The sequence below is a fragment of the Amborella trichopoda genome, chromosome 8 (genome assembly GCF_054954075.1).
Source record: "Amborella trichopoda isolate Santa Cruz 75 chromosome 8, AtrichopodaSantaCruz75HAP2 v2.0, whole genome shotgun sequence".
Taxonomy (NCBI): domain Eukaryota; kingdom Viridiplantae; phylum Streptophyta; class Magnoliopsida; order Amborellales; family Amborellaceae; genus Amborella; species Amborella trichopoda.
The window spans coordinates 10,423,081-10,440,750 of record NC_142343.1 but is presented as its reverse complement, the minus strand read 5'-3'; the positions used below and the strand labels follow the sequence as shown (position 1 = coordinate 10,440,750).

General features: G+C 35.9%; 1 protein-coding gene across 2 annotated transcripts; it reads left to right on the top strand.

Moving 5' to 3' along the window:
* The first annotated feature begins 1,232 nt into the window (after nt 1-1,232).
* On the top strand, nt 1,233-12,403 carry LOC105420775 (dolichyl-diphosphooligosaccharide--protein glycosyltransferase subunit 4C). Of its 2 annotated transcripts, none has more exons than XR_016061099.1 (3): nt 1,233-1,267; nt 1,352-1,434; nt 9,895-10,260. XR_016061099.1 is itself a non-coding variant. In XM_011625774.3 (3 exons), exon 3 carries the CDS (start codon nt 12,032-12,034, stop codon nt 12,143-12,145), a length of 114 nt encoding a protein of 37 aa, XP_011624076.1. In that variant the 5' UTR covers nt 1,233-1,267; nt 1,352-1,434; the 3' UTR covers nt 12,146-12,403. The 2 variants fall into 2 exon arrangements, 1 of the variants encoding a protein (XP_011624076.1); XM_011625774.3 differs by lacking the exon at nt 9,895-10,260 and adding an exon at nt 12,032-12,403.
* Nucleotides 12,404-17,670: the final 5,267 nt, after the last annotated feature.

The window sequence follows — 17,670 nt, the reverse complement described above, 5'->3', positions numbered from 1 at the left end:
GATGTAGGAAGGAGGAAAAAAAATAACAAACTTCAAAAATGAAAATAAAAAATAAAAAGTAAAAGATTATTCCCTCTCAATGTTCACTCTACATCTAAAGAGTTTTTCACAATACCTAACTTCGAATCTTCTCTTTTCTATCCTTTTTTTGTAAAAGAAAACTTTAAATTTAACTTAGTCCCTAGAAAGCCAAATCAATATAAAACCTACCTCTTCATATTTATTTAAAAAATTAAAATTTTTAATTTTATCCCTTAATTTTTTACAATAACAATGGATATAAATACGAAAAGAAAGAAATATAGAAAACCAAAATAACTCTTTAAGTTAAATTTCCATCTTTCATAAAATAAGAAAATATAAAAATTAAGGATGAAGTTTCAATAATGCCCAGGCTCTATAAAAACCAAATAAAGCCTCACCTCAAATCTTAGTATGGAAAGTACTTTGGAACATCAAAATCTCCATGATGCCTGTAAAATTAATTTTTAACACCTCAATAAATTTTGAAACTAAGAAAATCTTACAAATCTTTTGGATCTTTAAACATTTATTTTTTGGGTGAAATAGACGATCTAGATAATTTGTTAAAATATACACTACTTTTTAACGTTTGAAATTCTAATTTTTTTGACAACCATATCCTAATTTTTTTGACAACCATAATGTTCAAGTCGAGACAATCGATGCAAAAGCTTCCCATGCTTAAATTACAATTTTTGGTGAGACTTTACTTATTTTGATAGAGGTTCCGCCCAGTCAAACCATTTCTCAAGAATAAAGGGATATAATTTTTATAAGGCCTAGGCTTTAGAAAAACAAAGTAAAATCTTATTTCAAATCCTCATCTAGAGAGAATTTTGGGTATTATAAATTTTCATGGTCCCTCTAAAATCAATTTTGAAAGCCAACATTGAAATTTGAAGCCCAAAAAAGCTACATATCGTACAGATATATGAAAGCTAATTTTTAAGGAGAAATAGACGGTCTAGATACTATATCATAACATACATGATTTTCATGTCTTGAAATCTTAATTTTTTTATAACCATAACGATCAAGGCCGAGATGATCCATTGAAAGGTTTTCGAACACCAAAACTGCACTTTACCGTGATTTCTTAGGTGAGGCTTTACTTGTTTTGATAGGGGTGCAGCCCTATCAAAACATTTTCCATAATAAAAACCTTAATTGCAGCTATGTATCTCCCTTCCCGTCCCAGCGTCATTGTTGCAGGGGCAATAGCGAACTTGGCGCCTTCTTTGAGGTAAGAAATTTCTCCCCCATTTTTTATCATCCCTTTGTGCCAGGAGCAACCAGCACCCATGCCCATGTTCCTCAATCTTTGCAGGGTTTGAATCATCTAACAGCGAGTTTGTTCTTGGTATCGAGATCACTAAGCACCAGATCTGAGATTTTTTGACCTGATAAAAGGTCCGTATTGTCGTAGCTTTTCTTCCTAGGGTTTTATGGTGTGAGGCTTTTCATTTCTCCCTCCACCTTGTGCTCATTCCATTTTATTCTTCTCTCCTAATGTCTATAAACTCATGAGTTATGTAGCTCTGTGTATTTTAACATTTGTTTTTGTCTTTTTCCTTTGATGAATATACATGGATTGTTGTTTTTATAACCCATGATCATTGATTTTTTTATTAGGTTTTTTACTGTTATATTCTGCTCATAGCAATATGAGATCTTATGATCCTTTTTGTTGATTTTGTGGCAGAAGCTCAAACATATGAATTGTACTTGGATACTGACTTTGCATGTCTATATCATTTAATTATATGTTACATTCTTTTATTATTCATTATTGCACTCCATGACAATTAATATGTGTAGAGTGGGTTTGTTACATTCATCTCAATATAAATTTATCTTTTAGTCTGGTTTTAATGATGCTGGTTAGAAACCATTCTTACATGGGTTGATTTGGCATGCTCAATTGGATGGAGAGATTGTGTTCCCATGGTGGCATATCCAATATTCCTTCCGTTGGCTTAAACCCTATATAGGAATACTTGGGAGATTCATTCCCTTGGCTTAAGCCCTATTTAGTCTTTTGGTCTGGTTTCATTGATACTGGTTAGAACTATTCAATTGGTATGATTTTTTTTTTAACTTTCTTTTGCTGGTTATTTGGGTAATTTGATAGGTCTGATATGCTTCTTCTTCTCTAACTTTCATGATGAATCCTGTTGGATACTGATTATAACTTCCGACTTCTGTTGCTTGAACAATGTTTTGTTTTTTCCCCTTTTTTTCTTGTGATGTATCTACCTGGATGCATGTTTTCAATCATGATCATTGATTATTAGCCCTTTTATTGTTGCTTTTTTGTTCAGTAATTGGTAGAATGTGGGTGCTTTGAAACATTCTTTGCATTTTTTTTATTCTTTAAAAAATCTTTAGAATTTTTGAAAAAATCTATACCATTTTTATTCTCAATGTTGGGGGCTCAAGAAACAACACATTCATAGAATGAGTGTAGCTCTCATTAAGAAAAAAAAGAGTATAGCTGAGATGAGGATGTTGAGATGGATGAATAGCCATATATAAGGAATGATAGAATTCGGAATGAATACATTTCATGAAACTTAGGAGTAGCTCCAATAGGTGATAAAATAAGGGAAAGTAGACTTAAGTGGTTTGGTCACTTGCAGCATTGATCTAGAACAACACCGGTTAGGAGGGGTGATTCAGTTTAAGTGGAAGGCTCTAAAAAGGCAGGGGAAGGCTCAAAGGAGATGGATGGAAGCAATGAGAAAATATATGATGACTTATGATCTGATTGAGGGTATGGCCCTTAATAGAATGGAATGGTGGAGCATGATTTGTGTAGCCGATCCCAAGCAGTTGGGATAAGACTCAGATGATGATGATGATGTCTTAATATGTTCTTTGGCTGTGAAAAAGATTGTTTGTTGCCTATTAATTATGTAGGATTTGATCTTTCTATTTTTTTTTTCCTACATCAAGGCTATAGATGAAGAATATTGGATCTCCTTTTTTAAATATTTCCAATGGTTGATTAGTTTGGTAGGTAGTTATATACTATATTTTGAGATACTCTACTGCCCTATATTGAATTTGTTTGAGTTGAACATGGCATAACAGGCGGCAAATAGATCGTGGAAATCAAAGGAAACCCAAATGTGTATGCATCAGTTTCATGTGCATCCATGTAGTTTGGCTTTGATCTTCCATTTCAAAGTCCAAAACTTTCATTGTTTCCATATGGCATGAAGCGTATGACATGTTTGTGGTTCATTTGTTGTTGATCCTTTGGAAAGGGCCCTAGTGAGAAGGGTTTTTTGTTTTTGGGTAAGTAAAGAAACATGAGATGAAAACGAGGATTCGAACACTAGACATATTATACATAAGCACCCCCCTAAGAGCGCACAAATTGAGAAGGTGGTGATGTATCATTTTTTTTCCCCCCTCTATTGAATGGTTTTGATGGAACATTTTCTCCAGGATTTTTATCTGCTATAAAATCATTGGAGATATATTACAGTTGCTATAGGATAAACGTATGGTATGGGCAAATCTGTAATATGGAGATGGCATTAGAGGATGATATACTTAACATTGTTCTTGTGAGCGAAGTTGTGAATTTTGTCAATATTAGTGGTGTTATTTCCAATAAAAGATGCTGAATACTTCAACTTCAAAGATTGAAAATAATTTTTTTTTTTCTTTTAAAAAAAAGAAATAGATTGAAAGAAGTTTTTAGAAGTGTTGTGTAAGGGTCTGATCTCTTGCTGCACTTGTGTATGGTATGGACTACAATGCGTGTAGGTGGCACCGGAGGAAAAGACAATCAACTAACTCTCTGACTTGTTATTACTTCCCAATAGACCTTTAAGAAAAACCCATGCTATAAGGAGATGGACTTGGTTTGGGACTTGGTGTAGTCTTGAACTGAGTCAACTAGGTAAGACATGGTCCAATCTCACTGAGACTTGGTAGATTCCATGAGGCCTCAGTGATAGGTAGTGTGATCACATCAGTGGCCATTATGGGATGTCTTTGGTTTGAGTGCTCTAGATAAAACAGTAGGGCTGGATATGCTCGACTCATTAGATGTTTGACTCGATGTTGCACAACTCCAACTCCAAAATCTGCTTAAAGATTATGTTTATTGGAAACAGACCACAAAATCATTAGGTATAGCATTGAGGCAAAATGGGCATCCATTGTCTAGTGACGAAAATGTCCTCATCATACTGTAGACATGTTTTTCTAGTAGAGTAAGTTTTTGTTATTTAATTTGGGTGCAACTGAAATTTTCATTATAATACAAGGGTTTAAAGCTACTGATGAAATTTATGAAACAACATTTATTTGGTGATGTTAACATGAGTACTTGGTAAATAGTCCTGGCCTGCCAAATGACAGACTATCCACAAAATGACTTGACTACCCATTTTAGGAGTACTAGAGTTTCTGAACTACTAGATGCCACAGAATTTGGTAGATAGCTAACAACACCTTCTAATCTTAATATATTGTCTTTGGTGGTTATTACAGTTGAATTTTACAATGTGTGTATTGTTTGCCCATTTATATTTATGTGTGATAGTTGGACATAATCAGCTCCTGCCTTAATTTTGTCATTTAGATTGTGCAAGATTGTTAATGCACATTTGACAATGGAAGAGTGGTTATAGGATGAAAGAGTCATCTTGGGCTAGATACTATGGCCCTAGAGGCTAGCGTGTTAGGATTCAAAGTATGGTCAAGGGAGAAATGGTTTGGGGAGTAGGGAATTGGGGAATCTAACAGGATCTTAGGAGTAAAGTGATCAAGATTATAAGAATTCATCACCTTTGGATCCTTTATTTTCACGTATCTGTTTTACTTCTTAAGTAGCCAAAGGTAGTTTCTAGAACGTCCTTTGATCAGTTACTTTGGATTGGCTCCAAAAACCCATCCTAAGAATAAAAATTTCTTCTAAAGACTGCACTTAAGGCCTTTTATTTTTGCATTTTGTCAAATATCCTACCCTTTTTAGAAATGTTTTAGTAAAGAAAAAGTTTATATAAGGCATCAACCTTATACTGTAGAAGTAAGTCGCACCTCAAACCTAGCACAAAAGGTTGTATCGCACCAAAAAACCCCTCTTATTGATAAGTGTTATAGATCTGCTCGATCTTTACCCTTGTTTGGTGCATTAATAATTAGGGTGAAAATCGATTTTTAGGCCATCATAAGGATTTCCTGCACCGAAATTCTAACTTTCGATAAGGTTTGGAAATGTGCCTTAGTCTCATTGTTTAATGTTGACACCTTATACAAACCACGCCCTTTTAGTAAAACAATCTTTTGGGCTTCCCAAAAGTACCTTCTTCCAATGAAAAAGTTCTCCCTACAGGATTCCTTGTATTTAACATAAGAAACTTGTTCTCAACTATCAATACTTGAACCTATGACTTTAAACAAACTTGTATGACCTGCCACTGTACAAAATTATAGTGGGTAGTGTCACTCGGTCTTAGATACTGTACATAGAAAATATCTGATGGTAATGGTGAGTTTACTTTGGTTTCTGATGTAATTTAGTTTGAGTGGAAGTTTGGTTTCTGATGTGGGTTGAAGTGAATGGGAAAGTTATACTTTAAGAACAAACCAGGGTCTGTTTGGGCAAAACCACTTCACAGTATATTCAAACTTGATTGTTCCCAATGGAATCTGGGACATTGGGCGTGGTATCTAGTGATGAATGTTTATGGGTCTACTGATCTCTCAGGACTCTATAGAGGCCAAAGAAGAAGCCCTTATATTATTTTGCTGTTTTGGATCTGTTGATTGTGGAAGATGACCTTTTTAATGTCATGGGTCTATAGACTAAAAAGAGGAGTATCCCTGAGGATCAACAGATGTCATGGAGGGCTTTTACAAGGGAGGCAAAAATGAAATCTATCTCATAAATCTAGGTTCTCAGAGAGGCAAATTGCAAGGCTAATTCCCTCACCTCAAGAGTACTCTCTGAAATGGCAATTCATTTCCTTTTCTGGTTACCTTACCTGCCCTTTTATTGTGTATTCCACTCATTTTTCTTTAAGTTGGGATGCATCTTTTATGCAACCTGACATAATGTCGTGCAGTCTTACCTATTCCTGTCCGGGGGAATCAACAAAAGGCAAATATGCTTTAGCTAATGTAGCTGTTTTGAAAAATAAAAAGATGTCCAGTTTATAGGTCATGAAATTTTTTACCCTTTTGAAAAAGTGGAAAACCCACTGAAACACATTTTGAGGGCTTTAAATCATGTTTTGGTTAGGTTGTTAAGCGCATATATATATATAGTGATTTCATGTAACGGTTATATAGTGATATAATGAAACAATCTTCAAAAACCATGTTAGGGCCATTTGTTTGACACAAAGTTTAAAATATACACTCTTTTCAATCTAATGAACAATCACATTGAAAGAAAAATATGAAAACACAACCTAGAAAGTGTTTTTAGCCCAATTAACATAGGTCGTCCATTTTGGTGAGTTACTTAGATCTAAGCCTTAAAAGGATCTTTTTTCTTTCCAAATTTTTTGGATAACTTTATTATCATTATATTAATAACATTAAAAAAGAAAAAATTGATTTTGAATTCATAAAGGCCTAGATCTTGAAATTCACCAAATGGACGATCTAGATTCATTGTTGGAGAGGACTCATTTTGACCATATATAGGGTGCAAATTATTTTATTTTTTTAGATTGATTATTGATATGAAGAATGTGTGTGCAAAATTTTGGGTCATACAAATACTACAAATATGGTTTTTTAAAAGTGTGGTTTTATTATATTATAAGGTATGGTGACATGATATCATTTCCCATACAAATATATATATATATATATATATATGTGTGTGTGTGTGTGTGTGTGTGTGTGTGTGTGTGTGTGTGTGTGTGTGTGTGTGTGGAGAGTTAACAACCTCTCAAAAAACAAATGTTAATCTTACAGTGAGTTGTGATGGGTCTTTATGTTGAAAAAGTCATTACTTTTTGTTTAAAAATAATTTTAATCGGTAACTTAATCATTAAGTAAGGAAAAATTGGAAATTTATATAAAAGTACAATGGTTTTTTGGAAGTTTAATCGGTAACTTAAGCATTAAGTAAGTACAAATTAGAAGTTTATAAAAGTACAAATTAGTGTTCTTGAGTTTTATTTGTAGAACACCCTTGTCCTTTAATAAGAATTTCAACTTTACCTCATATAAAAATGACAAAAGTACTCTTTATCTTTTAGTGATATTTGCACCATTGTTTGAAAAACCGCCCAATCTAACCAGTAACCACCCTGTTAGATCGGCATCGGCTCTTCGCCGGTTTCGATTTCGGGCGATTTTGGTGATTAGCCGGAATTTTAAAAATAAAAATTTTAAAAAAATGTCTATTAAATCCCAAAAATAAGGAATTTGATTTGTAATACATTTTTTAATATTTTTTACATTATGGTAAATATTAAAAATTGTTTTGGTCGTTAATACTCACTTTTAAAATCCATTTTTTCATTAATTTTCAACTTCATTTGAATGTGTTTTGTTTTAATCATTCCTTATATGCTTTTCATATTTTAGTAGATTTTTTTTTGTATCTTTTTTATTTTTTCAACAATTTTTTGGCCGCCCGGGACTTGCCTCGTTAGAATGGTTGAAGCTGCCGGTTTATCGGTTAGGCCGGTTAAACCGCTTTTGGCCCCCGGTTAATCGTTCTGGTTCGATTTTGTGAGCACAAATTTGCACAAACACCTTACTAGATGAGCATATATTACAAAAAGTAACTTTTTTAAAAAAGACACCTCATATTTAGCAAATCCACCCTTCACAACTCACACTAACATTAACCTTTGTAATTTGAAAGGTTGTGAATTGTAAATTATCCCTATATATATATATATATGGAAAAGTCTTCCCAACGCCTATAGGCGAAAATGAACAGTGATTTCGTCTATCCTCATCATCGTCCAAAGTTTATCACACGGTCACGATTGTCCGGTAATGTTTCATTTTTCATTTCTTTTCTACAAATTGGAATGACCTGAAATTTGGAGCTTGTGTACATCTTAGTGAGATGCACCTAATAAAAATATTAAAAAAAAAATTCGCAAAAAAAAATTGACTAAAATATCCCCGAAAATTTTGGGGGTCATTTTAGTCAATTGTTTTGGTAAAAAAAAAAAAAAAATTATATTTTTCGTAAATTCGCCTATTTTTTATGATCACACGCTCCAAATTTCAGGTCATTCCGATTTGTAGAAAAAAAATGAAAAATGAAACACTACCGGACAATCGTGACCGTGCGATGAATTTTGGATGGTGATGAAGGTAGGCGAAATCACTGTTCATTTTCGCCTATAGGCATTTTATAGTATCTTCCTATATATATATATATATAATAAAGAGAAATAGCAACTACCAAAATCCGTTTTTTGGAGTAATCAAGAGTTCTATGCATTCCAAATTTAACTCGAGATATTTGCAGTTTACTAACCTAATTTGGGTTGTTAGGAAGAAGAAAGTTGATTAGATTAAAGGCAGGTATGATACTCATTTGAAGGAATTCTTCTCAGAACTTTGATTTAGCATCATAGAGTGAACAATCTTACTAAACTTAGTAACGCTGGAAAATATTTCAGTGTAGTGAAGACTGGCGTGGCGACCCACATTAGGACAATCTTATCTTGATAGCTAACAGAAATGACCGAGTCAAATATACCCCGTTAAGATACTTCTTTTAGTGTGCAATTCATGTGTTTAGGTTAAATATAGACATTCTGTATTGCATGAAGGAGGGACGCCCACAAATTTTCTCGAAGCTTTTGCCAGTTGGTGGTTTTCATGTTTCGATGTTATAACTTGAACATCCATATGTTTTCCAATTTCTAGCTCTTAATGGGCGTCATCTTTGCATAAAGATAGAAGATCTTGCTGGGCCTGATGCTTAAGTGCCAGTTGCTTGCTTGTATGTGCTTCACTTTTGCTTGGGCATAGGGGGTTGGTACCCCATTTCTTTTGTGTGTACCAAGTGGACTGCATTTGACTGCCAGGGTTGGAGTCTTTGAATTCCACAAGTAGCCCAGAATAATATGTTCAAACAGTTTAATAGTGCCTCTCAAGAACTTTAATCTCCAAGTTATTTAGATGTGGCACCGATAGGCGATAAGATGATAGAGTAGACCTAGATGGGTTGGCCATGTGTGGAATAGACCTAGTACAACACCTGTTAAGAGGTGCGAGCTAGTTCATGTGGAAGGCTAAAAAAGGGACAAGGAGTAGGCCCAAAAGGACATGGTTGGAAATAGTGAGAAAATATATGGGAACTTCTAACCGCATTGAGGGTGTGACCCTTAATAGAGCAGAATGGCAAACCAGGATTCGTGTAGTTGACCCCAATTAGTTGGGAAAGGGTTTTGATGGTGATGATAATGATGAAAACTTTATTCTCTAAGTTATTTTGAAGCATTTCCACTAGTTTTAATCCAATTTAGAGAGTATCAGTTTTGCGAATGAATAAATCTTGAAAAATTACATTGTGTACTAGTACAACAAGGAATAACTAAACTGGATATCACCTGTTAAATGATTAACAATGGTAAGCATTGTTTTCTCTTAACCGATCCTTTCATGCTTGACTCCAACCAGAGTTTTACTCTTTCCAAACAACCTTGGTATGTCTGGCTGTCTTGGATCTAGAAATTGATTATCTAGTCATTGCAAGCTTACTGGGGAGACATTGGATGCTAATTATCTGAAAGAACTGTTCTGCTTATGCCATTTTGATTCGAGACATTAGATGCTAATTATCTGAAAGAATTGTTCTGCATATGGTTTTATGCAAATCATGTAGCTTCTCTGTTTTAACATATTAATTGATTAAACAAGGTCTCATACATCAAGTTGCAATATATGTGGAGAATTGACATCTGCAATAGGAAGTAAAGGAAAAGACAAACAAGAAGAACTAAGCTGGAAAAGGAAGGAAGCTGAACAAAAACAGAGCAGATTAAAGGAAGGGTATCTCTCACTGGAGAAAAACAGAGCAGATTAAAGGAAGGGTATCTCTCACTGGAGAAAGGCTTCTACGCACAAAACTAGTGATGACTCGGCTTTCAAGTTGGACTTCCTAAGCATGTGCTGTGAAGAGATGTTTCACAAAACTACTGATGACTCAGCTTTCAAGTTGGACTTCTTAAGCATGTGTTGCGAAGAGATGGTTCTCTAGGTATCAACGTGCAAGATTTCTTCCAGGTACTGAAAAATGATGAAACTCTCACCATCTGGTGATGTTGAGTTACCTTTATCCATGGCCGTGCAAGAAGATAAAGGAAGGGTAGTTCTGAAGATAGTAAAGAGATATGTGCCTCTACGAATGGTTGACTGTTAGAACCTATTGGCCCAGAAAATAGTTGGACTGATCATAGTGGATGATCTCTCACCAAGCTACCCACCCCATAGGGCCCAAGGGTTTGCTTGCAAACCTACATTAGAATTGAGCATGAAAGCTCGATTTGATGTGGACTTTAATGATCCAACCCTTTGGAATCAGTTATGAGTTCTGGTCTCTACCATAGCCATGTAAGTCAGACATAACAAGGTCTTTGTTTCTACTAAAGACTTACCAGTGCCCGAGAAATAGAACAGCCTGGATCTTCTCTTTTAACGATCTCTCTGCAACTGTAGAAACTGTTAAAACAAAATTGCTCCTTGCTTCCAACCACCACAAGAGATGGCTAGCAAGCATCCCAACCATGGAATACTACTACATCTTTGGGCCTTGGCTTGAGGACTACTAATATCAGCACAACCCAAAATATCCACACTCAAAGATATGTGCAAAAGGTGATCTTCTATGATCTCTTGCCCCTCTTTACCACATAATTCCTAGGATTTACAAACTGTGATGCTTAAGGGGGTCACCAACAAAGCCAGTCAACCAAAACAGGCTTGCACTCATGACGATTCCTCGGCGTCCTTCTCAATGTCTGCCAAAGTCTCTTACCCCTCCACCCTCTTGACTCTTGATTAACCATATTAAATGTCTTGGTTTGTGACTGCCTCTCCAGAGATATATACTCTGGATCACTTCCAATTTATCTGTCACCCAACCTGGGTATGAAATGGACAAATTATATCACAATGTCATTAAGCATCACCTTGTCTGGCTTCCTATGCATAAAGGAAGTAAACATCTATCATATATGCACTAGGAGGACATTCCCCAGAGCTGAACTTTTAGAACTTTGCGAGGACAAGAAACTAACAAGCCACTTCAATTCCCTAACTACTCTTAACACATCGCAAAATCTAGAAACCCAGTCAATATGGTTCTATGAATTCTCTGCTTGATGATCAGATCACATCTACCTTTGTTTTTTGCGTGGAAGTGAAACCAATCCATAAGTTTATTTACTGCCAACTAAGCCTTTTGCCATTTAAAGGTGCCATAAGGATTCTGATTTCTAGATCCTCGTAAGCAGATTGCCCAATTAGATAAGAGACCAATCTCAAGCACCACTTAAAAGAGCTGTAAAAAGCTTGAAATAACAGGAAAGAAAATGAAATACCAGAGCCACATTCAAGTCTTCCAGGTTAAAAGAACACAATGGATTCTTGTGACTCGCCAATGGTGGGAGATCTTGGGCTTGATAATTTTAGATTCTTATCCAATCCTCTGGGCAGTATGGAAGTGACTAGCATGTTGGCTGAGAAGGTGAATTTAGCTGCCTACATATTTCGACTTCTGATGGACCCCTCTTGTCTCATCTTTTTCTTTATTTTGCAGTTCCCTTCCATTTGACTATTTGCATGCATATGCATTTATAGACATGCTTGGCATCTTGCGCACTCAGAAAATTTTTGGATTAAATCTTTGGAAATCCTATGTTGTTGTTAGTAAATTTTGCCTCTTCAACAGTTCTTAAGATTCTCTCTCTCTCTCTCTCTCTCTCTCTCATATTAGTCATCTAAAATAACTCTCTCACGTATTAGTTATCTAAAATAAATGGAATTTTGTTTGCAGATGATTGATGATCAGGACCTGGGATTGTTTGCCAACTTTCTCGGCATCTTTATATTCATTCTTGTAATTGCTTACCACTATGTAATGGCCGACCCCAAATATGAAACCAGCTGAGGAAAGAGGTTAGCCGAAAATGGCCCTTCCAAAAAGCGAAGGATAAAGAGAGAGATACAGATGGGCTTTATTATCATGTGAAATGGAACGAATTTGACGTTTCCTATGACTAGCTGTTACTTGTCTTTCCAAAAAATTAGGGGTAGAATGTATTAGGAATACAGGATTTTGCATGTCCCCCTGACAACCCATTCTTGAATTTGGAGCCCTCCTGAACCTCTTCTTATACTCATGAATCAGGTGTTTATCTTTCTCACATTTTTCTTCTGTTTTGGCTGTCTTCTCTGCGGGTGAGCAGGAGAGAAGGAATTTGAGAGAGAGCGGCAACTTGAAACAATAATTTATAGTCCTTCCCTAGGCACTGTATTACCATGAGAGCATTTATTAGTGGTATAAGGTAATGAGATTGTCCATCAACTGTCTGATACAAGTTGGGACTTGCCAGCTTCACCATTTGGACCGTTGATTGGTGTGTCTAGTTTGATTTGCAGCAAAAAACAGATTTGTTGGAATATCTTGAAGACAGGTCAAAATTAATGTTTGATTGGTTTAGGTTGATTGAATAGCTTTTGACTTGTTTAAATGGTGAAGTTGGATAAATTTTTTAATATGTTTTATATTTCTTAACTATAATTATTATAGCTATTATTTTTGAAAATCTATTTAACCAGTTTAACCTACAGTCGAACTTGTTTAATTAAATCAAGCCTCTAGCCAGTTTGGTGGCCTATATAACTTGTTTAATTATATATCTTAACTATAATTGTTGTAGCTATTATTTTTTAAATTCTATTTAACCAGTTTAACCCACAGTCGAACTTGTTTAATTAAATCAAGCCTAGCCAGTTTGGTGGCCTATAGCTGGTCCTATCCGATCACGATAGGATTGCTTTGAATGCATCCAGCTTGACGCCCTTAGCCACTGTGGTCACATTTAACCGGTAAAGATGGTTGTGACGTTGTATCACAGGTAAATGGTTTATTATATAAGTTCTCTTCTTAATAATGCAGATCCGATTATTTGTGAAGAACTAAAATGGGTGACATAAGTAGTATACTTTTTTTTTGGTCGCCTCTTTGTTCATGATCATCAACGTTCTTTGCACTCGGGTGAGTAACTAGGCCTCACCCTCTTGGCGAGGCGAGCTAAAAACCTGCAAAACAGATAAAAATAAAAATATTTCAAAATGCAAAGAAAAGGAAAAACATCAACATTAGAAATATACTTTTAGATGTTTTGGATAATTTTAATATGATTTGGGAACTTTTAATTATTTTGGTTTTATAATTTTTCCTGAAATACTCGAGGTATAAATAAATTTTTCGAATAATCCATTTTTTTTTGTCGTATTTGGTCTTCTACTTATTTCTATCACCTCCTTCATCCTCCGTTAAAAGTTGGCAGTCTTGAACCAGTCTTCTCCTGCGCCATTGCCAACTAAACCAGTCTCTTCCCTTGATTTCTGCTCCTCAAGTTTCAGTCTTGAACCAGTCCTCTCCTGCTCAATCGCCAACTAAACCAGTCTCTTACCTTGATTTCTGCTCTTCTTCGGTCATGGATTTAAGGTTATGAGGGGACGAAGCAAACGTCATTGCAGATTCTGAGGCGATGAAGCCATTTCCTTCCAAGAGGCAAACGCCAATGGGCTAGGAAGCACGAACTTCTTCTTCTTTTTTTTTTTTTAGGTGTAGCGTGGCAAATTGTGAAGTGCTAACCAATTAAGCCTGGATTTTTTTTGTAAATCGACTTCAATTTCTGGAAGGAGGCATAGCCTGTATTCCCCCAGCATAGCTTGTTCCTATGGCATCATCTCTCTTTCTATGAAAAACGGCATGTTTATTCCTTCTTTTTTTTCTGAGAATTATGGGCATTCTCTCTTCATCTATAAACATCTCCCTCTAACCCTTCTTCCATTGGCCCTCTCTCTCTGTCTGGAATACAGTCCCCTTATTTCTCTTTGTAACGGCTCTAAGATGATGTTGTTAGCGAGTGGTGAGAAAAGGACCAGAGAGTGCCCTTTTCTCTGATCAACGGATTCTTCATGACCATGGTTCCACCTGCTTCTCATTTATCTATCCGACTCTTCTAATGCGGTTAACAACTTTTACCTTACGTGGAGAAAGGCAGATTCCATGATGCCATAACAATCCACTTCTGAATGTGTGTGACAATGTCACACTAGTCCAAGTCGCACTACTAAAAACATAAACATAGACGAAAAATAATCAAATAGTTTTATGGGTAATCTTGGGAATGCAGGTGTTGGAGGTGTAGTGCGAGATTGGACTGGGTCAATTATTCTCTCTTATGCTGGACCTATTGGGTGGGCAACGGCTAGCATGGCAGAATTCACAGCGTTATTTAAAGGATTGTTGTTTATTAAAGCCTTGAATTTGGGTCATTTCATTGTTGTGGAAGGTGATTATTTAAATGTAATAAAGTGGTGCAACAAAGAGGTTTGTGTTCCTTGGATGTTGCGATTGATTTGGGGCCAAGTTTTGGACTTAGAAGGGGTATTATCGCTATCCTTCCAACATGTGTTTAGAGAATCTAATGGTATTGCTGATGGATTGACTAAGAGATGGGTGTCGATGGAATCCATTTCGATTTTGAATGATGTAAATACTGAATGATGTGAGTGCTGAGAGTTGTAATCATGGTTTAGTTGATAATAAAATTTTAGAACATTTGTCAAAAAAAAAAAAATGAAATAAGTAAGACGAATGAAATAAACTACCTATTTGCAATAATAATGACTAATCAGTAACCACCTATTAGTTCTATAATTTTTCATTGTAGAATTATAAATATAACCTCACTATATCACTCAAAATAAAAAACTAATATGATTTTTTAAAATTCTAATTTTGACAACCTCTCAATCACTTTTTCGCAATCACAAGTATCTTTCTTCTCTTTGATGTGCAAAGATAGGCTCATGGACCGGAACCAGCCAGTTAGCTCGGAACCGCTAGGGTTTCAAGTCTAGTTAGGCCCGGTTTTGAGTTGCAAGTAGTCTATAGAACATCCATGCAAAATTTTAGGTCTAAAACCGGCCGGTTGGACCTCGAAGTGGCTATTTTTATTGCTAATTGACCTGTTTTCTGCTAACCAGACCGGTTAGCCACTAAAATGGCCATTTTTTTTTCAAAATAACGACCATTTGCAGAATAACTGGCGTTATTTGTAAAAAGGGGTTGTTATATATTATAGGAAGCCGTGATCTACTGTTTTTCAACTTTTTGGATTCGATTTTCTGACATTTATTGGAGTTTTTGGTATTTTATTGACGTATAACACTATCAAATCTCTTGCACAAAAGATGTTAGTGTGCAGTCATAACTCATCAACAACCTTGGGTGTAGGTCGAATCGCTATGAGATCGTTGTCATGAGGGTATGTCTCCTCTTCAACTCCCCCGATATCACCCTCCCTCTATTCATCAGTCTGCATGTTTTCCTCCTTATTACACTCCATGAATTCCCTTTGTAAGTGATGCTTGGGGCAATCATAAGACTTGTGTCCCAGCTCACCACACGTCACTTCACTTGAAGCAAGTTGTTGGTTTACTGTTGTTGTCTCTGTGTTAGGCCTGCGTTAGTTGAATTACATCAGAAATGCACATTGACTGCAAGACAAGATGTTCTTTTGTCATTTCACATGCATCACGTAATATATAATTATTGTGATGTTTGTCTTAATTCTGCAGACCTATAGCTGGCCGGGCGGCCGGCCAAGCAACTGCTGTGGAAGCAGTTGTTGTTTATCTGCTTCTGTTCTTGCACACACGCCATTTTACTCCTTGCTAATATTTGGCTCATGAATTCACAATATTTTATGCTTTATATTCTGTTCGTTTGGATAATCCATTGAATTAACCTGTAAGAAGGAAACAAGGTACAGTGCGTCATGCTAAGTAAAGAAGTTGATCATAGCATCCTTATACCCTCTTAATTGCTACATTATTAATTCTTTGTTTTTGAATGTATCAACAAATTTGGTATTATCCCACAATTCCTGTATCGGCTTTCATGAAAGCTGAGTGCCATAAGATTCCAACTTGGGGTTTGTAAAAATCATTTCTTCTTAGTCCTGTTTTTCTTATTATTTTCTCGTGTTGGTTTGCTTATTATGGCCCTGCAGTCCAAATTTACAAGATCCTGAAATGGCCTCGTATCATCTCTTTTTGTATTAGTGTCTAAAAGAATGTATTTTAGATTGATAGTCTATCATCTCAAAACTGCTTTTAAGAACATGTTCTCTCCGTAGTTTCTTTCTGAACTTGTTGAAGATGATCATCATGGCATCCACATATATATGAAGAACCAGTATGTTAAGGAAAACATTTGATGCAGAGTGAATTATTTGTTGGTTTTCCATCATTAACATGAACCCTAAGAATGTTGTCAAACGTATTGGGTGATAATGCATGGCTGACCTTTTTCTTCCTTGCTTATCTTCTTCTTTCTAGTTTTTAGTGCACGACTTCTAGTGAGTTGCTTCTCCGAAAATTGCCTGGCCCTCAACCTCTTCGTTGCCGCCTGTGGAATTCGCCTTTCACATAACCTGTAAAAAAGCCGTCCTACATTCATTTGATTATCCGACCACTTCCCATGAGCAGAGGTATAAATGGTCATTATGCACACAAGCATCTTGTCATTTGCTGATCTATGCTGAACAAGAAATGGTGCTTACCCCGTTTTTTCCTTCCTTCTCTATCTCATCTTTTGTAAAGACAGATGTAAAGCATATTGTGCAGTACCTGTGGAACACTGTTCTGTGTTTGTTTGTATATAACTAAGTGTACTGTACAATAATCAATGTTCAGGGGATCATCAGAGCCAGTAATAGACCTTATTGAATACTCGTTATTATTCCATCTATCTTGTACTTGACTCTATATACCCATTATTATTGTCAGGAAACAACTCAATACCCCGACTTTATATACCCATTATTGTCAGGAAACAACTCAATACCCCGCGTGCGTGATTCATGATGGTCCATGGAGAGAGAGAATCAAGAGAGGAAGTCAAAGAGTCCCCGTGAGGGATTTTTTGCACGAAGGCTATTGCGAGAGGGATTTTGTACCGGAGGGCTCAATGTTACAAGCTAATTTTCTTTTTAAGCCAAAAAAATTTGAGCAGGTTTTGAGTTTCAGTGAGTTTTGGGTACGAGAGAAAATTTTATAAGGCTATCCATAAATTCACAGCACCCATCTCAAATTCTCAATCTTTTCTCTCCTGAAATTCTCAATTTCCCTTGAAATCCAAAAACTTCAAATTTGAGTGCATCCAAAATGATTTGCTCCATTATGATACCCTGCCTATTTTGGTCCGTTATGAACGTCTTCAGAATATTGCAACGTAGGCAACCTTTGCAGACCTTTCAGTCTTCTAAGGCCCGAAAGAACATGAACTTCGGAATTGTGTTGGCTAGTATTTTGAGCATTCAGCATGGGCATGGCCATCGGTTCTCCGCATATAAACGCATGAAAGACAAGAAAATGTAACTTCAATCAGAA